The 24704-nt window shown below is 46.9% G+C and overlaps 1 protein-coding gene across 1 annotated transcript in view; it reads left to right on the top strand.

Annotated features, from left to right (window-relative positions):
- Positions 1–24704, top strand: part of LOC147685432 (cyclin-dependent kinase-like 4) — an 892274-nt gene that overhangs the window by 546259 nt on the left and 321311 nt on the right. Inside the window, exons 6-7 of the mRNA XM_086941335.1 lie at positions 16067–16267; positions 16689–16777. Of these exons, the coding sequence (XP_086797461.1) occupies positions 16067–16267; positions 16689–16777 (290 nt within the window). The remainder of the gene's footprint in view (positions 1–16066; positions 16268–16688; positions 16778–24704) is intronic.

Raw genomic sequence — 24704 nt, forward strand, 5'->3', positions numbered from 1 at the left:
AATTGAGTCCAAGGTTAGCGAGGTTATCCAGCAGGGTGGCGGTGTTGCGGTCCTTGTTGTTCTCCAGGTGGAAGTTGAGGTCCCCTAGGAGGATGTAGTCGGCGGAGGGGAGGGCGTGCAGACTGATGAAGTCGGCGAAGTCTTCGCTGAATTGGGTGCGTGGTCCCGGGGGTCTGTTGATGAGGGCGCCTCTGAGGGTGGTCTTGGGGTCGGTGTGTATCTGGAAGTGGAGGTGTTCGGCGGCGGTGAAGGTGTCGTCGGGGTTGGTCGTGATGCGGATGGTGTTCTTGTGTACGATGGCGATGCCTCCTCCAGTCTGGTTGACGCGGTGATCTTGTATCCGTCCGGGATGTCTATGGCGATGTCAGGCGCTGAGGAGGCGTTCATCCAGGTTTCTGTGAGGAAGGCGACGTCAGGTGACGTTGTGTCGAGCAGGTTCCAGAGTTCGACGGCGTGTCTGTGGACGGAGCGGGTGTTGAGCAGGATGCACTTAAGGTGGTTGTTGTTGGTGCTCGGCTTCTCGGATGCGGTGCAGGTCCGGAGGCAGGTGAATTTGCAGGTTTGGCAGGTGAAGGGTCCATGGGAGCGTTTCGGGGTTGCTCGGTAGCAGGCGGGGTTACGGCCGGTGTTGAGTGCGTGGAGGGTGGCGGCGTCGTAGGTCTGTCGTGTGCTCTGGCGTCGTCGGGGCCAGGGGTCCTGGCGCAGGGCGCGGTCCAGGCATGGACGGGCGCAGACGGGCGCAGACGGGCTTGCCTTTGGCCCGCCTTCGGCGCAAAATTGGTGCGCCCACTGCGCACGTTCGTCGGGCGGCCTCCATGTGAGGGGCTCAGGGAGGGAGGAGCAGCTGGGAGGCGGGAGCGGGGTGGCGAATGGGAGCAGCAGGGGGGGCGGGCCGCAGGGAGCAGCGGCGGGAATCAGAGGGCAAGGCGGGAAGCGGGGGGCCCAGAGTCAAAAGGGGGAGCGAGGGGGATAAAATGCAGGATGCAGGAGGCATAGGGGAAAAAAAATTCAGTGTACAGAGGCAAAGGGGACCTAAGGGGAAAACAACAAAGAAAACGGCACAAGTTATCACGGAAAAAAAAACGAAGGAAGCAGCAGTCAGAGTGTAGCGGCAGCTCACAGCACCGAAAGAGGACCGCGCGGTGGCTAGGGGGCGACCTACCAAGTGACAGGGTCATGGGTCGCACCCTTTACTACCGAGTGGCCTCCATATGAGGGGATCAGGGAGGGAGGAGCAGCTGGGAGGCGGGAGCGGGGTGACGAATAGGAGCGGTGGGGGGGGTGGGGCCGCAGGGAGCAGAGGCGGGAATCAGAGGGTGAGGCGGGAAGCGGGGGGGCCCAGAGGCAAAAGGGGGAGCGAGGGGGATACAATGCAGGATACAGAAGGCAAAAGGGAAAACAAATACAGTGTACAGAGGCAAAGGGGACCTAAGGGGAAAACGACAAAGAAAACGGCACAAGTTATCACAGAAAAAAACCCACCAAAAAAACGAAGGAAGCAGCAGTCAGAGCATAGCGGCAGCTCACAGCACGGGGAGGACCGCGCAGTGGCTAGGGGGGGGCGACCTACCTGGTGACAGGGTCAAGGGTCGCAGGAAGGAAGTATACGCCATGATGATGGAAGCTAGCGATGACAATATAGTTAAAGTAGAAAGTGCGTGGAAATCAAGATGTGGACTTATGCAGGTCCCTAGAATTGTCTAAGAAGGTTCTTTTATTGGCCAATCTAAAGGCTCAACATTTTAAAACTGTATATAGATTATACTTCACACTGGCCAAACTCTGGGCTTGGGGGAAAAGAGAGTCTAACGAATGTCCAAGATGTGGGCAAGGTCCTGCGGACATGATCCATATGTTCACAGAGTGCTCTGTACTGGGAATGGTAAAACAGGGGATTGATTCCTTCCTTTGTAAGATCATAGGACAATCAGATATATTAACTTCCACTTTAATTCTTTTAGGCTGGGACGAGTCCTTGCAGCTAGAATTAGCTCAAGCTTACTTTTGCTTCATGGTAACAGCAGCTCTGCGCATAATCATCGCCTCTAAATGGAAGGATAAGGATCCCCTGACATTTCAGGCTTGGTATGCCAGACTGTTCCATATATTTAATCTAGAGATGGCATTATACAAATGCAAGGGGAGCAGAGCCAGGAAAAAAGGGCAGCACATTTTGGAACCTTTGTTGGAGCTGCAGAGACAGGGCTGAAGGTGGAAGTGGGTGGAGTAGGAGAGGAAGGGGAGGGAAGGGGAGTGGGGGGACCTAGTAAATGTCTATATTTTGTTGTGTCTATGTACCTATTTTCTTCCTCTCTGTCTTCCTGCTCCTTCCTTTTTGCCTTACTTTACCTTTTTTTTTTTTGGCTTCTCTCTTTTTTTCTTTTTTTTTACCTTTCTTTTTTTTGCTCCAATTAATTTACTATATTCTTGTTTGTTGTTTTTGATTATGAATTCAGTGTAACTTTCCTGAAATAAAAAAAAGCACTCAGATGGTAACCCATCAGTGCCTGGCGTTTTGTTCTTAGCCATACGCTTTATTGCTCCCCTGACCTTGACCAATTCCACTGGTCGGCCCAGGCTCTCCGCCTCTTCCGCCTCAATCTGAGAGAGATCTATATCTAGGAAATCCCCTTCCTCCAGCTCTCTGGGATCCAACCTGCTGCAATATAAGGTGGTATAGTATTCCTGGAACTGCATGTTAATGGCCTGCTGTCCATAGTGTATTATCCCCCCTTCTTCCCGTATTTCAAGAACCGGCGTACCTCTATGCACCGGATTTGCCAACCAAGCTAGTAGCACTTCAGACCTATCTCTTTCTGCATGCACTTGCATCATGTATGCTCTATAATCAAAGCATCATAGCCTCTCCACTTGCGTTGCCAACTCTTCCTTCGCCCTCAACAGCTCTTCTTGTGTATCCTCCCATCCAGGTCTCTCCCTTTCTTTCTCCCTAAGCCGCCGTTCTGCCTGTTGTACCTCACTCAATAGCGTTCTACGAACTCCCACAGTTTCCCCAATGCACCGCCTGCGTATGACTACCTTGAATGCGTCCCACTCATTATGCAGACTAGAGGATGTTCTGATGTTCTGCTGAAAGTATTCCTCTATAGCAGTGCCTCTTGTGGTTCGGAAGACCTGGTCTTCCAATACTTCCGTTCGGAGACGCCAAGTAGGGGTCGCCGTTCTAAGTCAAACCCAGTTCAGAGCCACCAAAAGAGGGTTATGATCAGAGGTTGTCCTAGCCAGGTACTCACTCATCGTAATCATCATGTGGACATCAGGGGAGCACAATACAGCGTCCAGCCGGACATGCAACTTGTGGACAACTGAAAAATAAGAGTAGTCGCGGTCCCCATGGTGATGAGCCCTCCAGGTGTCTGTCAGTCCCCAGCGTCGTTGCCAGTCCGTCTGGCCTCTGCAACCCTATGAGTAGGGGCATCAGGAAGCGGAGGATGAGAACAGTCCAGGTATATGTCAGTCACGCAATTGAAGTCCCCCCCAAAGGAACAGGCCCTGTTAGTTCCCCCGCCAATTTCTGTGATAGTTGTGCAAAAAAGGTACACTGATCCACATTGGGGGAATATATGCTTCCCAGTGTGTTGTCCGGCCCATTAAGTCGCCCCGTGACCACCATGAATCTGCCATCTGTACCAATCACCTTCCGAACACATTGAAATGGTACCCCTGCCCGCACCCAGATTAAGGTCCCCCTGGCGTAGGCCGAGTAGGTAGTGTGGAACACCTGCCCCCTCCAGCGACGCTGTAATGCCAACCCCTCCGCCTTCGTCAAGTGGGTTTCTTGTAGCAGTGCAATTTGCACTCCTCTTCGTACCAGGTAGGCATGTATTTTGTGTCGTTGACACATAGTGTGCATCCCCCTTACATTCCAAGACATAATTTTAAGTCCGATGGAGGTGCCCATGGATCAAACTTGTGTATGCTTTCTTCTAAGAACCCTCTAGCGACATGTCTGACCCTCCCCCATCCCACCAAACTTTCCAACTTTACCCCACTCCCACGCCCCAGGACAGGCACACAAGAACATGTCCCCATCCAAACCAAGATATGCATACAAAGAACCGTAACTAGTAGGTAACGTGTGATTCATGCACAATCCCCCCGAACCCCCCCGACCCCTCCCTCCTTAGGAACATATACGGCCAGTCGGGTCCCCGGCATTCTTAGTGGGTCATTTCCCGCCATGTTGTCCTACCTCAAACTGGCCCCTTAGCCCAGCAAGTACAACAGACATCAAACCAGCTTTCCCGCATACCCTCCGCAGTCCCATCACCCAAACATCCCATCTGCTGTCTGCGGGGTGACGTCCGGCATTTCCATGTCTGAGAGTCCCTGGGCACTACCAGATATCGGGCTCTCTGTTCCGCTCTTCTCAATGTCTGTATCAATGCTAGCCGGACTAACCACGCCCCGGCTGATGGCCGCTACCACCTGAACTGCGCTGTCTCGTTCCTGGCGCTGATCCACTGGAGAGGTTGGCCTCCGCCTCAGCGGTGTGCCTGCCCGCCGTTCTCGTGGCGAAGTCGTCCGAGGGGCGTGCGCAGCTGCCCCACTGCGACCCTCCAGCCAGTCCCATGCTGCCTGCGGTGTGATGAAGAGGTGTGTTTCTTCATCTGCCGTCACCCGGAGGCGAGCCGGAAATAGCATACCGTAGGGGAGATGTAGCTGACGTCGTTTTCGTTTAACAGCCAAAAAGGATGACCTTTGATGCTGGACTTCCCTGGTGTAGTCCCGGAATATCAGCACCTTGCTGTTCCCTATCTGTAGATTCTGTTGCTCTCGAGCCGTCTGTAGTATAAAGTCCCGGTCGCGATAGTGTAACAGTCTCACCACCATTGGTCGAGGTGACGCTCCAGGTTTAGGCGGGCGAGCCGGGACCCTGTGTGCCCGCTCCAGTGCGTAAAATGCGGATAGCCCCTCCGGTGCTACACTCTGTTTTCAGCCATGATTCCAAGAACCAGACCGCATCCGCCCCCTCCTCATGCTCCGGGACTCCCACTATGCAGAGATTGTTGCGCCGCGAGCACCCTTCACTGTCCTCCGCTTGTACGTCCAGCACTTTGACTCTATGCGTTACATCATTCAAAGATTGTCGCCGGGCAGCCACAATATCCGGGATATCTTTCATGTTGGTTTCGTGGGTCGCCACTCTCTCCTTGAGCTTCCGGTGGTCATCCTTCAGTAGCGGGGGATCCGAGCAAATGGTGTCCATCCTCTTCTCTAGCGCCTCCCGCGAGGCCACGATGGCCTGCATATTTTCTCCCAGTGTAGGGTCCCCAGGTCGTCCTGGTCTCCGTCTCCCATGATCACCATCCTCGTCCTCTGTGTACTGCTCCGACTCGTCCAGGCGCAGCACCTCAAATCCCCTTTTCTTTGACACCCTGCCCATTGTGACAACCGCCCGCAGCTGCGACCAGCTGCTCCGGGGAAGTCCAAGGTCCCACTCCTCTACAGCAAGGCACCACAGTTCTCTGGTATCCCTCTGGAAATTGCAGCCTCAGATGCCACTCCGAACCTGTGCTGCGTTGACCCGTCTGTCGCCAAACCACTTCAGCCAGATCTCTCTGACTTTTCACAGTTTCGTGCTGTGCTCCCCGTCACCGATGTAGGGCTCCTAGGACAAGATCTTCGCTCCTGCAGGAGCTCTCCGGGTCTATGCCTTTCCCCCACCGCATGGGCATTCAATAAAGCTGTATAGGTTGGTGACCGTAGTACAGCCACTTCCTGCCTGCCATGCGTTGATACCCCTCAGAGAGGACCCGCTCCGTGGGGTTGCCGAACACCATTCAGCGTCTCCGGCAAGCAGCCTACAAGGTTGTGGCCTAGCTCACCTCTCGTCTGGACTCACTGCAATTCCACCACAGGCCCAACAACTCTGAGATGTGCCACCAGAACCATGCCAGTCCCAATTTCTCTTAAGTCGCAGATGCCTTGTGTAATCCTCTAGTGCCACCAGCTAAGGGAACCCCCAGCCAATCTCTCCAATCTCTGCTACGCAGCCACAGTCCATGCGCCAAGGATTGTGCAGGGGAGTCTCACCTTGTTCTCCCTCTCCGTCACCCAATCTGAACAGTCTGTGGGGAGCTCACGCACCTCAGGAGCAGCAATCTCCGCCGCCGAGCGTAGCCCCCATTTTATCTTTCTTTGCCGCAGACAGACTCAGGGGGGATGATCACTTATTTCTTCAGGTGCAGGAAGTAGGACCACCAGGTTCAACCAGACGTCCAGGAGGCAGCAATTGTGACGTGCTGCCGGAGCGAGGCGGCAAACCAAGAGCAAACCCCACCTCACAGTCCTGGAGAAGTTCTGGAGGTGAGACGCAGGCCAGGGCCGTGAGCTCCGTCCCCCCTCAATCCCTGGCCACTCCGCAGTCTGCTCCAATCGGCCCGGTTCACTCCCCGCCAGGCGCTGAAGTCCGGTCTAGACCCCAGGGCTCTGCAAGCATAGATGTGTGGCACTCAGCGCTATCATCTGAGTAATAATCCGTGCTGAGCTCCAAGGTAATGGCGCCGGCTATGTCCCGGGCACCGCCATCTTACAGTCAGGCAATCGCGGCCGGCCAGCCAGGGTACAACTGCCCACTCCCGCTGTCATGCAATGCCTCCTTACTGCGGGTGACCAGGGAAGCTACAACTTCCTCTCCGGTGAGTTCAGCGATGATCTTGGACGCTCCCGAGGCACCTCCCACATCAGCAACCGTCTCCCCAGTCAGGCATCCGTTCCGCCGCACAGAGCCGCCATTTTGAGTCTCAAAAGGGGGTGGTACTTAATCTGAGCCCCTGGCACTGCATATCGTGGCGGAATACCCGGTGCCTGCCATGAGATGAGAGCGGGATACTGGCGAGGGAGCTAAGCTAAGGGAGAAGAACGAGCTTTCCCCTTTCTGGCTGCAGACCGCTGCGCTGAGACTCAAAATGGCGGTACAAAAGGGGGTGGTTATGGACACAGCATCTGAATCAATCAAACACTCACACCCAGTCAAAAGATCTGGGTTTAATCCATCACCGTTCTTTAGCCCACTCTGCCACCCCAGTTCAGACATGGCTATATGCAAATCAGTCTGACCCTGTGCCTCATGGGAACAGTCCAGCCCGAACTGCCAAGCCATGTCTTCCCTGGACCGGAAATAAGCTTCCGAGGACCGGTTTCTGGCATTCCAGCCATCTTCAGCCTGGCTTGCTTGAATCCAGTGGCAAAGTGAGCAAGGGACTCACGTCTGAGCATACCCTGCCACACTTATAGCGGCCCAAAGCCATACAAAAGGGGGTGGTGATGGACGCAGCATCTGAATCAATCAAACACTCACACCCAGTCAAAAGATCTGGGTTTAATCCATCACCGAGTGGGCTAAAGAACGGTGATGGATTAAACCCAGATCTCTTGACTGGGTGTGAGTGTTTGATTGATTCAGATGCTCCGTCCATAACCACCCCCTTTTGTACTGCCATTTTGAGTCTCAGCGCAGCGGTCTGCAGCCAGAAAGGGGAAAGCTCGTTCTTCTCCCTTAGCTTAGCTCCCTCGTCAGTATCCCGCTCTCATCTCATGGCAGGCACCAGGTATTCCACCACGATATGCAGTGCCGGGGGCCCAGATTAAGTATCAGGATCAGTAATTATGGAGGGCAGCTGCGGAGGAGCTCCGGAGTCCGCTGCTGCTCACATTGGCGCCGAAGCCACGCCCCCCAATAAACCAGGTTGTGATGGCAGCGAATCGCCACAGCCGTCCTGGAGGTGGCAATCCGCCTGCCATCCTGATCAACCCCTTAGTGTTCAAAAAAGATTTTAAATACATCCATTCATCATTTAAATATAAAATATTTCAGCAAGCTTTTTTGAATTGTTAAAGTATTAGATTACATTTTAATAAATAGATTAATTTAAATAATTCTGTACATCACATTTAATAATTTTTATGCATAATACAAATGTTTTGTTTCCTTTATTCGAATTTAATAAATTTAAATGAAATCAAAGATTTTATTCAAAATGAAGGTAATTATTCTCCAGCATTTCTTATTTTGTTCTGCATTTAAAATAGATATTTAAAATTAATTTACAATAATATTTAACAAAACAAATTCTACTAACTTTTTCCAAATTTAATAAACCTTTTAAAAGTGTTCCTTATCCTTATCCTTTACCTTGAGGGGATTTCAATCACCAGGACAGAGATTTCCTACTGGAAAATTGGCAAAATATAAAGAACTTTTCCCACTACTTTACCATAAGCAGATTCATCCCTCCACCCCTTCCCCCTTCCCCCCCCCCCCACCAGGCCTCTCTATGGTAACTTATAGGGACAAGTAAAAACATTTATTAACTTGAAAAAGAATTCGAAATATTTGTCATTCAATATTAATGTACATTATGTAGAGAACTTTTCCCTATACTTTATCATAGGGAGATCTCCATCCCTAGTGGTGATCTCCCTTTAATAAAGTATAGGGAAAAGTTAAAAACGTTATTAATCTTGAAAACAAATTGTAAAAATATTTTTACATTCAATACTAATGTGAATTGTTTTTTATTTTTATTTTTTATGTAGATCAAAATAATTTGTGCAGAATTAATACATTTATTTGAATGTAAAATGTAATTAATTTCAATATTTTTAATGAAATTCAAATTATTTTTTTGAACTTTAAATGAAAAAACATTCCCACCTACGATGTAGTTATATTCATAAAAGGTATTGTAGAATTAATTAAATTAATTTTATGAAATTTTAATAAAACGTTGTTACATTAATGTTCTAATAACACATTTTTTACAATAAAACGTACTGATTTTTATATGTTTTTAATATTACATTATATTTAATTGTATTTGTAACAATTTTAACTAATTAAATTTAACATTATTTGCAATGTGTTTCTAATCTAAGTCCCTACCGCCACTGATTTCATGGGGAGGGTTTTGCAAAACAAATGGTTGGCTATATGTGGTGCTAGACTTATTGCAGCACTGAGCTAGAGTAATTCATGATTGTTTGGATCTTTTTGGGCTGTAGTTCCTTTAGAAGCGCAGTTTGTAATTAGCAATGGGCATACTTTTTGTGGACGGGAGTCTGTCCTTCTGTAAACTCCTCGCTACTCCCCCCTAAACTCTTCCCATTTAGTAGTAAGTATGTTGCTTTTTCCAGCCCTAGTCCTTCACACATATACTATAAAGTAGTAAACTTACATGTGTGCAGCTCTCCCCATAAAAAAGATAGGAGAGAGCGAGGAGATTTACACTCCTAGGGCTAGATGTAGGTAGAATAGATTTACCGATTTTTAATTACCGAATCTTACCGATTCGGTAATTAAAAATCGGTAAATCTAAGGGGTGGATATGTAGGTATTTCCAGATGTGGAAATACCGAATCTGTAACATTCGGTATTTACCGATTCTGTAAATACAGAATCTGTATTTCCTATTGATTCCTATGGGCTTTGAAGCCCATAGGAATCAATGGGAAATACCGATTCTGTATTTACAGAATCGGTAAATACCGAATTTTGCAAGGGTGCAGGGGGTGTCACTTTGACACCCTCTGGCACCCCACAAATAGACATGTGCGCCATGTGGCACACAGACATGCCCTAAGGGCATGTCTGTCTGTCACATGGCTAGGTGTGCATGCACACATGTGCATGCACACCTGAATTCGGTATTTTACCACACAATAGGATTGTGTGGTAAAATACCGATTTTGTAAGGCCTTTGGGACTCAGAAGAGTCCCACCTACATCTGAGATTTACCGAATCGGTAAAAATACCGATTCGGTATTTTACAGATTCGGTAAATTTACAGATTCGGTAAATTTACCGATTCTGTAAAATTGTGCCCCTACATGCCAATTCTTGAATACCGGTCGGTAACGGCCGAAAATACCGATTTTCGGCCGTTACCGACCGACCTACATCTGGCCCTAGTCTTGTGAATAGGATTTTGTAATACTTTGTTAGTACTATTCTAATACTACTAAATGTACTACCAAATGCAGTTTGTGACTAGGAGCAGGGTGGGCAGAAAGGAAGGAGTTGCTGCCATACTCCTCATGCTCATTGTTGAAAAGGATGGGTGGTGGTGAGCTTAAGACTGAAAAACAGCTTATGTGATCAATGGCTTGGCTCTGCTCACTCTCCCTCAGCACTGCCCCATAGCACTATTCCCACTGAATTCCTGCACACCATAGCACTATTACCGATTTAAACCTTTTTAAGCAAGCACACCTAAGCCTTACTTACTCTTTAATCAACTCCAGGCAAGCAAACCACAACCACACTCACAGCACAGTATCTACATACAGCAACATTGTCACACACCTTCCAGTATCACACATCTATATAGAAACCTATAGCATCTTCACACTACTAAATCATGTATGCGCACCAGTAATACATAATCATATTACACATACACAACATACAAAATAACCGAAACAAAATTCCAACATACCAATAACAACACTAACACAACATAGCAACAACACATAAAGCAATGCAACTAAATATTGCAATCAAATGACTACACAATAATAACAACACTGCGACACACCACAGTAAAACCAAAGTACTAGTAACACCATAATACTAAGAACATAACAAAAATACCCAACACCACAACTCTTGACAATGACATTGTGAGCTCCCCTGCGTTGTGAATTTCTGTGTTGTGCTTGGAGTTTTACATTTTTAAAAGGTGTAGAAAATCACCACCTCTTTGTTGAAAAGCATTGCTGTGTCTTTGTAACCTTTTATGGGCATTTAGAAAGGAGGATCGCTGGCAATGTGTACTCTTGAGTATGCCATACTTCATTGTTCTTATGGTGGGTTGCGCTCTGTTTTTGTTTATGATGAGCTGTGGATTCTTTACATCCATGTATATTTGAATGCGACAGGTACTGATGTATGAGCTATTCATGTTTGCCTAATATGGGAACTCATGGGCATGATTCTGGCCAACCACATCAAAATGTGGGCCCTAGCACTCTATGGACAAATGGGAAATCTTTATGTCCACTCTGCAATAACATTGGTCCTGGCATTATGGTGGCAAATATTGGCATAAAGGTCATACTTCTTAAAAGAATGTGGGAATCCCTGGCATGTTTGTGCCCACTATGAGCAAAGTGCTAGGCACAGACTAATGGCAGAAATAGTTCACGTACTTTTGTCATCTCTGGCAGGATGATACATACTCCTAAGCAGTTCCATAGTGGTGGTAATTCTTAATATATTACCGGTATTTTTGGGACAGTGGTGCTCAGCCCTGGAATAAGGCTTGCAGTGGCATAATATTGGTCATTAGTGGCACTTTAACAACATTCTCGGCTTGCTGAGTCCTCGACACAGTACATCTAAATGGATTCCAACTGTGTGAGCCACTGCAGTATGCTGGGGGACCCATTATTATGTTGGGCGGCCTTGTGTCTGGCCAACAACATCTCGGAACTGGGACAACTGACCTCTGATCAGCTGTCCCGACCTCCTGATTAGGATATGGCCGAACACTGTTTGGTTGCATTCCGACATTTCCCTATGGGAGCATGTATTGTGGGCAGCTGCCGTTGTACATTCTTCCATAGGGAAATGGGAGGTGATGTTAATCCCTGCACCCGGTGGCAGGCACCTCAAGGTGCCTGTCACCAAGTCCAAAGATTGACAAATGGGCCCCATAGGTGCCCCTTCAGCGCCCAACCAGGGGGCTTGCACAAAAGGGGCCTCGCTAAAGGGTCCCAAACATGCTTTCTGACAGTGTTTCCATGTTGGAAAGGCCGTCATGCAAACCCTGCCGGAAACTGTGCATCGTAATCTCATGGGTGGAAAGACCAACCTTTGGGACTATGGGCTTGCCTCCGACTGGCCGGCAGACTAATTGTAATACGGTGGTCGGAAAGTAAACCAAGATGTGGCCTGGAAAGGCTCCGACCATGGGGCCGTAATCGGCCCCTAAGTATGTTTCACATATAAACCAATATAGTTGCTATGTTTATCTTACGGCTAATATAAACCAATATATATCACTTATGAGGTAACTGAGTGCTTTATTTGTACCAACAGATGAGCAATTGTGGAAATCTGAAGAATGCTAAAGTACATAATACATATTAATTTGTGACGGGTGACTGAATTAATTATGTATGCAGATTGATATGTAATATTGATTTATAGAGAACTTGATTACCATAAGTGGCTACCTTCATATCCCAGAGTTCTTATCAACGAGCTAGTTAGACAGTTCATCAACAATCTGTGGCAGTGTAAAGTTAAGAATGATAGTCCATTCGTTGTTGGTAATTTCATGAATATTTATTAAAGTTACAAGTTACAGGAGATAAAGTATATAAATGAAGAACCCCACCAGGAGCAGTCTGAATGTCGCTCAGCCCTTAACCCAACTGAAACAAAGCTTACTCACATTCCAATCCCAAACATTCCAACACACACGTAACCAGGCTGAGCATCACATTACATCATCTCTCTTTTTTTAATAATGAAAAGGAGAAACTGAGATGACAGGTTGGGCATCACATTACATCATCTCTCTTTTTATAATGATAAAAGGAGATGAGAAGATAAAGTATTGAGTGGGAGAAACAATGAGGAAGACTGGAGAAACAAATGAAAGTCTGAAGGCACTAAAGATAAGAAAGACTGAAGGCACTAAAGACGACTCAATCACCCATCTCCCTTTTTCCGAAAACAAACAACCAAAGCACTCCCACGACAAGAACAGGAAGCGACTCAGGTATAAAAATCATGAAAGCTGGCCGGGCCGACATGAAATAATACAAGAGTACAAACTGGAAATAAAGCAAAGCACAAATGGGTATAAAGGACATTAAATAAATGGGGACACACTACATAAGAAGATGTGGGGACACACCAAAAACAGTATACACATAAAAAAATGTGTACAAAAATACGAATGTGTGTTAAACGCATTGAATAGATGGGGGCACATCACCAAAATACACCCCATAAAAACAGTATGACATTAAATAGATGGGAACACACCACACAGATGAGGAAACACCACATAAGTAGATGTGGGGACACACCATGATGTGGGGACACACCATAAAAACAATGTAACACAAAGAAACATGTGCAACAGTACGAATGCGTGTTGAACACATTAAATGGATGAGAACACACCATAAAAACAGTACAACATGTGCATAAATTGCAATACATGAAATGTACCTGAGAAGCTTAAAAGCTTGTACCAGTGGAGCTTAAAAGCTTGGTGTGGTTAGCAGTACACTGACGAATGCATTTGCATTTCTAAATGACCACACGTAATAAATACCATGTGTAAAGAACAGTGTACAGACAAATGCATTTGCATTTCAAAGAACCTGAGGAGCTTAAAAGCTTGTACCTATGGAGCTTAAAAGCTTGTGTGGTTAAGAGTACATAGACAAATGCATTTGCATTCCTAAAGGACCACACGTAATGAATACCATACCAACAATTTAAGAACAATGCACCAATGAATGCATTTGCATTGTTGCAAAGCAAAATACATTTGCCTCTCAAGAAACAACATGTAATAAACTATAAATTTTAAGAACAGTGCACTGATGAATGTATTTGCATTGGTGCGTAGGAGAATGCATTGCATCTCAAGAAACAACATGTAAAAAAAAACATAAATTTTAAGAACAGTGCACTGATGAATGTATTTGCATTGGTGCGTAGGAGAATGCATTGCATCACAAGAATCAACATGTAACAAACCATAAATTTTAAGAGCAGTGCACTAATGAATGCATTTGCATTGGTGCGTAGGAGAATGCATTGCATCTCAAGAAACAAAATGTAAAAAAAACATAAATTTTAAGAACAGTGCACTGATGAATGCATTTGCATTGGTGTGTATACAAGTGCATTTGCACTGGAGACTAACCATCAAATCATTTCATTTCATACATGCCTACATGCAAATCACGAAAGGCTTAAAGTAAACTACAAATTGAAATCACCGTAAAATTCAAATCATTAAGAACTTATGAATAATGTAACTGTAAATATAATGTGAGTGAAAAGCAGATAAAGGTAGTAGCATCCTCATAAAAGAGCTAACACTTAACAGAACTTTCGACTTCTGCATTATCAATCTCAAATTCACATCATCATCAAAGTGCAACGATGGAAAATAACCATTAGGTGGCAGTGTTGTGACAAATAAAAGTATTGTACTTTGATAACCAGCAGATCGAGGTGATGAAAAGAAGGTTTGATGGTCTCGAATATATTCTGCACCTTGTTTATTGTGAATGAGGCTTAAAGTTCTGTTAAAAAAAAAATGAACGAATTGCAGCTCGTGTATTTCCTTGAAGGAGTGCTCTCACGCGTGAAGGGAATCCAATGATTGATGAGCTGTCACTGGTGTCATCTGATTACAGGAGTGCGTGAGCTAAATTGCTCTCGGAGACTTTGAAAACTGAAGAACAATTGCAGAGCAAGTATTTCCTTGAGCTCGTGAACTTCAAACTGTATGCGATAAAGTTAATCGTATTTCATGTTCATAAATTGCTCGTTGCTGGGCAACAGTTTAACAATGCCTGAACACTTCCTGAAAGATGGAGGCACGCACAGGATTACGTGATGACGTGCAAGAGAAGTCGTCACAGTGTAAGTAAGGTTTGATGCATGGAGATGCCTCGCGCTGACTTCGAAAGAGGCAAACATCAACGGTAAGAGCGCGAGCAATATCTATGTGCTCTTAACTTTTAACACATTAGTAAAGTATAATGCTCATGCCAAACACTTGACACACTGCTGCTGAAGAAAATGAAAAACTCCCTTCCGCCTGCTGCCGAAGCAAAAGGAACACTCCTTTGTTGACTAAAAGGAGCAGGTCAGGAGAAAGCAGAAAACAAACAGTTGTACTCCGGTTGAGAGTAACTCTTTCACCTTTCCTTCCCTTTACTTAGTTTAGCCTCCTTTCTTTCCACAAACTGAGTTTATTGTAAAGAGAACCCGTCCTCGTAGCGGGTATTTAACAAAAGGCTTTCTTCAGCACGGCATGCAGTCAGCCCACGAGAAACACTCTCTTGCGCCCTTTAAGATTTAATTTTGCAGAAAGATGTAAATAACTGGCACTTACTTCTAGGGCGACCGGTGAAAGGTCACTGGTGGGGTTCTGGGTGCCAGTCTGTTTCGAAGGTTTCTTGCTGCAAAGTCCTTTATCTTAAGTTTCTGTTTTCAATCCGTTTTTTTTTTTTAAACAAAAGTCTTCTTTGAAATTGACACGGAGGTCCGTTTTAAACCCGTCGCCAGATGTAAAGTTAAGAATGATAGTCCATTCGTTGTTGGTAATTTCATGAATATTTATTAAAGTTACAAGTTACAGGAGATAAAGTATATAAATGAAGAACCCCACCAGGAGCAGTCTGAATGTCGCTCAGCCCTTAACCCAACTGAAACAAAGCTTACTCACATTCCAATCCCAAACATTCCAACACACACGTAACCAGGCTGAGCATCACATTACAGGCAGTAGTGACAGGAAGTGGGCTGGGCATAGGCTACGAACTTGGCTCATGCTCATCTCACAGTAGAGCCGTGTTTCCAGCATCCTGAGCTGTGATCAGCGTTCGGAGGCTAAGGCAGAGTTGAAGAGCTGCTAGGCAGTTGGTCAAGACTCAGGCTTCTGCTTTCGCTCTCTCTCTGACCTGTGCACCTCAAGGCCTCACGTGCTCTGGGGATGGGGTGTTATCGGTTCTAGATCATCCGCTTTGTGATAGAAGCCATTCTTGTCTCAGACTGCTCTGGTGCTCGTGTTTTGGGCCTCTTAGCATTCCATTTCATTTCTCGAACGTGTCAATCAATACATAATGACGTTGAAGTTTCATGCAGTTGAGGTGGATTGTTGCCAGCATTTCCATGAGTGGGGGTGTAGGGGAGGCTTTCTATGAAACAAGGTAAGGGTGCCTATATTCACCCGTGTTCAGCAGCCAGCAGTGAATGGGAAGTATTAATTGACTCTACTTCGTCAAAATGATTTCTTTACTGCCCCTCTTAATCAGAAACATCCTTTGCTTTCCCTGCAGCCCGACCCGGTGATGACTACACTGATTATGTGGCCACTCGATGGTACCGAGCCCCCGAGCTCCTCGTCGGTGACACGCAGTATGGAGCAGCAGTCGATGTCTGGGCCATTGGCTGCGTCTTTGCAGAGCTGCTCTCAGGACAGCCGCTGTGGCCGGGCAAATCTGACATGGACCAATTGTACCTGATCATCCGGACGCTGGGTAAGAGACCCTTTTAGCTTGTCTGGCAGTTTGTAGTAGAAAGGTTAGGTGGTAGAGCCTACCAGCAAGAAGGATGAAGGCAGAGATTGACTGGGCTCCGGGGGACTGGGGAGATTTCCCAGAGAGCAACATGCCTCACAAGGTCGGTAGAGTAGGGCCGAGAAAGTCATATTTCTTATGCTCGAGTAAGCCAAAGCTGGCTTAGAACGTTTGCACCCGAGGCGAAATGACACGTCCCTGTCAATTTCCCAGGGATTTTGGCCATAATTGTTGCCTGTAACGGCAATAGGGCATTCCCACGACCTAGACAACCTAGTCAGTCACCTAGAACTTCCTTGTCCAAAATATCTCCCTGCCCCGAACTGAGTCTCGACTGGAAGTGAGATCAACTCAGATTCTGACAAGATTTTACCTTCCCCAGGGAAGCTGATTCCAAGGCATCAGTACATCTTCAGAAGCAACCAGTTTTTCCAGGGCGCCAGCATACCAGAACCTGAAGCCGAGGACGTGGTGAATATTGCATGTTTCAGTGTCCTTTTATGTCTTCGGTTGATGAAAATTGTCCATATAAACCTGCTGAGGTAACTTGTGTTTCTGTATTTGTTGGAGGAATGTGAAGGCGCACTTGCAGCCACTACTGCCTAAATCTAGTCTCATCTCGTAGAGGAACCATCACTATTTAACATAAGTGGGCTTTCCCTCCCATAGGTTCCCTCCATTCGTAGCTACCATGTTTTCAGTTTGTTTGTGTGTGTGATTTCCACGTTGTTTGCAAGAAAGTGTGTACATTTGAATACATTATCTATGACTCTATTTTATCGCAAATAAAATCAATCACAAAGTCCACATAGTAAGTTACATTTCATCCATGACTCCATTTACGCACTCAAGTGGATTATATTGGCTTTAAAAGAGCTACATACTTCTGAACTTTTTTTATGCAACATAAGACATCTCCCCTTTCTAGCAGGATCACCATCGAAACGTTTGTATGAAAGCTCATGGGGTTGATGCTCCCAACACCTCTGCTAAGCTCTGTAAGGGCCTGAGAACAGCTTATGGTGGATGATATCTGCTCCTATCATATGCAGGGCTCTCAGAGGCAGCTGGACCCGTACCTGTGCTGTAGAGTTGAAGGAATGGGGCTAGTGTCCTCATCATACAACGGCCCACTCCCATCCTGCCCATTTGTCATTACCTCCTCGTCAGACCTCGCCGTCACAGTCATTAACGCATGAGCGTTAGCTCATGCCAAAGAATTTACAAGCAAAACTCCGTTAGCCCATCCCTACCCTCCAGGCCACTCCCACATCCTGTGGCTCATAAACCCTAACCCACTGTAGCACATCCTGTTCTTTTTTTCTGCAGTCTGGTCTGTGCAAGACTCTCCCCTGGAGGTGATTGCTGCCTTCAGTTCCTGTTTTCAGGTGAGTGTGTGGCCCTCTGCTAGGGTGGCTGTTGTGTGGGGTTTGGGCTTCTAGTCCCTGCTATAGCGGGACTCTGCTTTCTTTGTTGGGCTGCCTGTTGCCCTCATTGTTGCCAGCCCAGACCCCCTCTTGGGGGTGCCCCCCCTTCCGGATATGGTCCCCAGGGCCGGACTGGGAACAGAAACCGGCCCTGTCAAACTGCTCAGCTGCCCCCCCCCTCCCCCCAGGTTCAGGGGGAGTGCAGCCGAGCAGTTTGCAAGGGCCGGTTTCGGCCGATTTTGTTACGGGGGGCCGATATTGCGACCCCGGTAACATAAATGGTCCCCCGTAGCCCAAAACCGGCCCCCACCCTAGCGGCGTACCGGGGAAATGCCCGGTGCCCGCTATTGCAAGTCCAGCCTGATGGTCCCTGCTTTAACGGGACCGCCTGCGGTTTTGTGGTTTTTGAGCCTCCTTACGGGCTCGAACAGCGATTGCGGCTGCACTTTCCCGGCATGCCTGGGGTGTGGCGGGACGGCTCCTCCTCGGGGGAGGAGGTGCGCTCTGCATTGGAGTTTTTGATAGTGTGGGTGCGGATATCATCAGTTGCAGGGTCCCGTTGTCTCATTTTTGGTTGGATTGGTGTCTCAGTGGCGGTTGTCTTGGAGCCGGCTCCTCGGAGGCCGTGGACACCAGTGTGCTGGTTTCCATTGAGCACGCCTAATCTCTAGGGGCCGGTCTGCGGGAGTGGTGGTGCTGGCTCAGACTTGCGGGACGGCTGGTGCGGTTTAAGTTTCCCGCTTGCCTGGTGTTAGTTGTGGGTGGAGCTATTGTTTCTGGTGGTTGAATTCAGTGGGGTGGTTTGCTTAATGTGGCACCGGTCTACCATGTGGGTGGTTCCCATTTGTATTCAATCTAGTGCTCTCTGGGTTAGGGTGGTGGTCAGTACTGAAATTAGGTCTTACGTTCTGTTCGAATGATGGCATAGAATACACACAGACTAGAATTGACCTGTTCAAATTCATCCGAAAGACACAAATATTACAAGACCAAACCTACTCCGAAAGAAAACAAATTTTTACGAATAAATCAAAAAGAGACTGATCTTTTAAATGTGAATGACTTAACGGCATTGGAAATGCTCGAAAACTTACGACAGGAGGGGACTATGGAAAATGTCATAGAAACCACCATCCTAACCCAGAGACTATCACGGGTGGAAATTGATCAAGAGACACCAAGCAGTGGACTTACACCAACCTCTAAATTTCTTCCACAGCTACCTGCAGATGCTATAGATACTTTCTCAGATTTAATCATCAAGGAGTTGATGGCATTCAGGGGAAGCAAACCATCGAGGAAAAGCATGGACAATTTAACAAAAGCACAAAGAAGGGCATTGAAATGTCTAACAGATGATCAGTCAATTATTTGTAAACCCTCAGACAAAGGGGGAAATGTCGTCCTTCCCTCGTGAGAACAATATGTGGAGGAGGCTATGCGACAACTCGGGGATGGTAAATGCTACGAAACCTCTACGAGGAATGTGTATCAATCAAGCATTGAAAATCTACATGGTCTGCTGAAGAAATGGCACGATAAACACATGCTTGATGTGGATGAATATCTGTTCCTAAAGACAACCAATCCGATCCTACCCACCTTCTATTATTTACCGAAAGTACATAAGAACATGGACACACCGCCGGGGAGACCCATAGTCTCCTCAATTGGTGGCCTGATGGAAAACCTTTCAACATTTTTGGATCATTTTTTATTTGAGTCAGTCCTTGCTTTAAAGTCTTATATCAGAGACACTACTGACTTCATTGAGCACATTGAGACATTGAATTGGCAATCAACATACTGCCTGATTACACTTGATATAACCAGCCTTTACACATGCATATATCATGTACAGGGTCTCCAGGCGGTAGAATACTTTTAGAAAAAACGGCCATTGAAACTAGCATTGCATAATCGGATGCTATTAGAATTGATTGAATTCTGTTTATGTAATAACATTTTCCTCTTTCAGGGTGACATTTTAAGACAGATCTCAGGCACGGCGATGGGCTCCTGCTTCGCCCCCAGTTACGCAAATGTATTTGTGGGCTGGTGGGAGGAGCAGGTACCCTGGGCCCCTGAGAACGAAAAATGGTCAGAAAAGATCGTATCATGGTACCAATACAATGATGACCTATTTCTGGTCTGGAATGGAATGGTAGAAGAGGCTGAAGGGTATATAAGACTACTTAACAACAACAACTACAATCTAAGATTCACTTTCCAGATAAGCTTGGTGGCAGCAAGCTATCTGGACCTGATTGTAGAGGTGCATAATGGTAAAATTAAGACATCTCTCTATAGGAAGCCAACTGCTGGAAATAGTATGCTACATGCGTCTAGTAGCCATCCCCGCAGTTTAATTAACAGCATCCCCTATGGGGAATTCCTTAGACTAAGACGCAATTGCTCGATGACATATGATTACAAGGAGACAGTGAAGGGGAGTATTGCTAGATTCCTAGCAAGGGGATATAAGGCAGATCTTCTCGAGAATACACTCCAAAGGGTTGAACAGCTGCTGAGGAAGACATTGTTTGAGACAAAACCTAAAAATAATTCTGATGAAGGGAGATTCAGGTTGATAACCACCTTTTCCCGTGACTCAAATTGGCTTAGAATGATCATGAAAAAATACTGGCATGTTCTGAAGACAGACAGTATCATTGGATCTGATATACCGCCTGCCCCCTTAATAACATTCAGAAAAGCTAGATCTCTTCGAGATCAACTGGTATATAGTCATCTAGAACCAGTGGCGAGAAGAACTGGCACATTTCAGGAAGCAAGGGGGTTTTTCCCTTGTGGGAAGTGTTAAGCTTGTGCTCCTAGCAGAAGAATGTTAACGTATGAGGTCAAGGGGTGCAAGGGAGGGAGAAGGATCAACAAGTTTATGTCTTGTCATACCACTTTCGCTGTATACCGCTTAGGATGTCCCTGTAACCTTAACTATGTGGGCAGTACCATCAATCCTGTGAAATTAAGGATTCTTGAGCACATGCGGGCAATAGTAAAAAAGGATTTCACTTACCCAGTGGCTCAACACTTTGCAATCAAGCACAAAAGTGACAGAAATCTCCTCCAGTACTTTTTTTTAGACCAGGTACCAGAAAATCAAAGAGGAGGTGATAGAGTACAAAAACTCAAACGACTTAAATCTCGCTACATAGTAGATTTACAAACTAAGGCCCCAGGGGGACTTAACAGCGGGGAAGAACTAGCAATGCACCTAGGTACATAAACTGGTTGTAACTAAAAACAGATATTCTTAACAAGATGAGTAGGAACTGTGTATTATATATGGACTTTCTGGAATTGTGTCTTCACATGTAAATATTTGGGTGTTTGTGAAAAGTGTTTTGTTTAATTTAATATGCAAATGGGACATAGCAGACTGGATTTACACCATGTCTTTTATAAAAACATATGTTGTATGCTATCAACATGGGTTTGTAGTTTAATCAGGGTAGGGGTTTGACTTAAAAAATATTTATGTAGGGAACTAGGGCAACCAAGTTAGGTTGCCATTGCCGATCCACGGCAGGATCACACAGCACATGACGATATTGTTAGTGTTTGAGTAATGTACATGGGCGGGTCACAATCGCACAGTTAAGGTACTAGTGTGCTTGGGACGCCCAGTTATAAGTTATAGTATTGTATTTACAAGATGGCGCCCACGATTTGTCAAGGTGCGCAATGTCCCTCGTTTGTTTCAGTCACTCATACCTGGTTTTAAAATGGTGCCGCTAAACGCGTAATGGTTTGACACAGACGAAGGGAGTATTCCCGAAACGCGTCTGTCTTTGCAAATAAACCCGCTGTGTTAAGATTTCCCGCGAGTGCTGTCTATCTTTTCTATGGATTTGGAGGAGATTATCAAGCGTCTATTGATTTCGCGTTACGCCACCCCATTACAGCACCCGCCTGTGAAGTGCCTTGCGACTTGGCAGACTTGTGGCCGTAATCAAAACGGATCTGTCCGATTACGATGGAGGTCCGTTTAACTGGGAAGGCCCTGCCCCCTCAAGTGACGTCGTGGACTGGTACCTAATAGGGAGCCCCAGGAAACAGATCGAGGGGTGTGTGGACACCGGAGAGAGGCTCGAGTGGCCGGAGGACGAAGGATCGTGGAGCAGAGACGCCGAGGAGAACCCCAGACGCCCGGAGCAGCCATCCAGCCCGGAGGAAGAGAACAAGCGCTGAGACTGGGTGCTGAAGCCAGGAGGCCACTGGGATCACGTATCTCCAAGCCACGCCCCCGGAGGAGCGTGGCTGACCCAGGTACGGGCAAGATTCTCTGGCTGGGTCGGGATGCGGGAGAAGCCGAAGGGTTAACAGCATTGCCTCTCAACGCCTCCTCATGTATATCTGTAAATAACCCTTCCCCTCACTACAACTCCTCACAGCCTCGCTCTCTCGCTGCCTTGATCACCTGTACACCAGTGTGCTTCCTCTCACCCCCTTTCCTCGTGTGCTCAAACCCTCAGGACGTGATACTGACCTGTGTTTTTTTTTTTAGTTTCTTTTGGGGATACCGGAGCACATTCTTTTGCCTCGGCTTGACGATTAAGTGAGGACAGAAAAGCACCCCTAGAGGACTGCAAGAGCCCGGAAGAAGAGGAGGACTCTTCGTTGTTTATCTGTTTGATTTACATTTGCTTTCTACCCCCAAACTTCTGTTGAATGTGGAGCAAAACTGGCAACTCACAGGAGACGTGATTACTTAAAAATAAAATCTTCTTTGTCCCAACGTAGCTTTTTGCACATTCCTTCAGACCCCGCTACACTGGTGGAGAATGTAGGCATAGAAAACCCCATCTGTGATTCCAAGATGGACACTTTGATCCAACACTTGATTAAGGGGCAGAAAAAGCTTGAATGGGCGGTCGAGCGTCAGATGGCCTCTGCCCCGCGATCTGTTCAAAGACACTATTATGGGGCAGCTTGAAGGCCTGCAGAAAGCAGTAACGGAACCTCCTACTACTCCCTTTCGAGAAGTTTGAGGCCCCAGTCACCCCACCCCGCTAGAGTCTCCCTGCAGCAATACATACATGGGGAGGATACGGACGCCTTCCTCACTAACTTCGAGAGAGTAGCCAGGGCATACAGCTGGCCCCTGGAGAAGTGGTCATTTTTTAAGCTCCTCTCTTGACGGGAGAGACACAAGCTGCGTACCAAGTGGCTAACGCCACTGGAGACTCCCCTTATAGTGAGACCAAAATGATCATCCTAGACCACCTGGGTCTGGACGCTGAGGCCTACTGGGTACGCTTCAGGAAGGAGAGGGGAACGCCCGGCGAAAATCCAAAAACATTTTTCAGACTCAAAATGGCAGCCGACAAAGAAGAGATAATGGAAAAGATCTATTTGGAGCAGTATCTGGATGCACTTCCGTACAATACCCAGAAGTGGCTACGTCAGCACACTCATTTGACAGCCCAACAAGCCATAGAAATGGTGACCACCTTTTCGGGTGCACAGCTGAGAGTGGGCGGATGGGAGGCAGAGAAACTATGCCTTCAAAACAATCGGGGGGACAAGAAACCCAAGACCATGGAACTGACAAAGCCTAGACAACCAAAGTACGAACTACCCAATGTAAAGGGACCCCAGTGCTTTGAGTGCGGGGAGTGGGGCCATATAGCCCATGACTGTCCTCGAAGGAGGCCAAAGGAGGAACAAATGGAAGTGGGTTACATCCCCAAGTCCATGTTGTACACCGCTGAGATGGGGACCGCATTTCATGTAAGTGTACAGGTGAATGGTAAGACAATCCGAGCCCTTCTAGACTCAGGCTGCAAACAGTCAGTAATTCAGAGTATGTGGGTTACCCGGGAGCAGTTATTACCTGAGTCCCATGTACACATTTAGATTCATCTTCAAAGACGCATTGTTATATAGACAGGCTGCCCTATCTGAACCCCAGCAGCTATTAGTGCCCATGTCCTTTAGGGAACAAGTCATGTTTTTTTCACATTCACATCTCACAGCTGGACACACAGGGGCAGAGAAGACCACACAGAATGTGTTGAGGCATTTTTATTGGCCGGGGGTTTATAAAGACATCAAGGTATACTGCCAAACCTGTGCTATCTGTCAGAAAAGGAACACACATAGGCCCCTAGCAGTTCCGCTACAACCCCTGCCAGTGATAGGAGTCCCATTTGAACGGGTCGGAATGGACCTGATAGGGCCTTTACCCCGCACAAAGAAGGGAAACGTATATGCACTCGTGATTGTGGACTATGCCCCTCGATTTCCCAAGGCATACCCACTACGTACACCTACCACTCGCAACATAGCAGAGAGATTCTTGGAGTTGTTCTCAAGGGTAGGATTCCCTAAAGAAGTTCTGACATACCAAGGCACACCCTTTGTGTCCCGTCTAATGAAAGAAGTATGCCAAACCCTGAACCTGCGTCACATCAGAACTTCCGTATACCACCCACAAACAGACTGACTAGTGGAGTGGTATAACGGAACGCTGATAACCACATTAAAGAAAATGTTGGAGGTGAACGGCAAGGAATGGGACCAGCTCCTACCATTGGCCCTATATATAATAAGGAGTCAGGTACAAAGCAGCCTAGGCTGCTCCGCTTTTGAAATGCTGTACGGTTGACAACCGCAGAGTCTCCTGGAGATGACGAAAGACGCCTGGGAGAAGGAGGAGATGCTTGAAAACAGAGGGATGCTGGAATATACTCAGGGGTTGAAGGCAAAGATTGGAAAACTGTGTGACCTGGCTTACTCAAATCTCACCAAGAAACAAGAAAAACAGAGTCACTATTACAACAGAGGGAAAAGATGGAGAACTCTAAAGGTGAACGAGTGGGCCCTGGTGCTGCTACCCACGTCTACTCACAAGTTTAGGACTGAGTGGAAAGGACCTTATAAAGTGGTCTCCACCATGCGAACACCACATACAAACTGCAGATGACTCAAAACGGCACCCAAGTATT

Source organism: Lissotriton vulgaris, chromosome 10, assembly GCF_964263255.1.
Source record: "Lissotriton vulgaris chromosome 10, aLisVul1.2, whole genome shotgun sequence".
NCBI classification, from domain to species: domain Eukaryota; kingdom Metazoa; phylum Chordata; class Amphibia; order Caudata; family Salamandridae; genus Lissotriton; species Lissotriton vulgaris.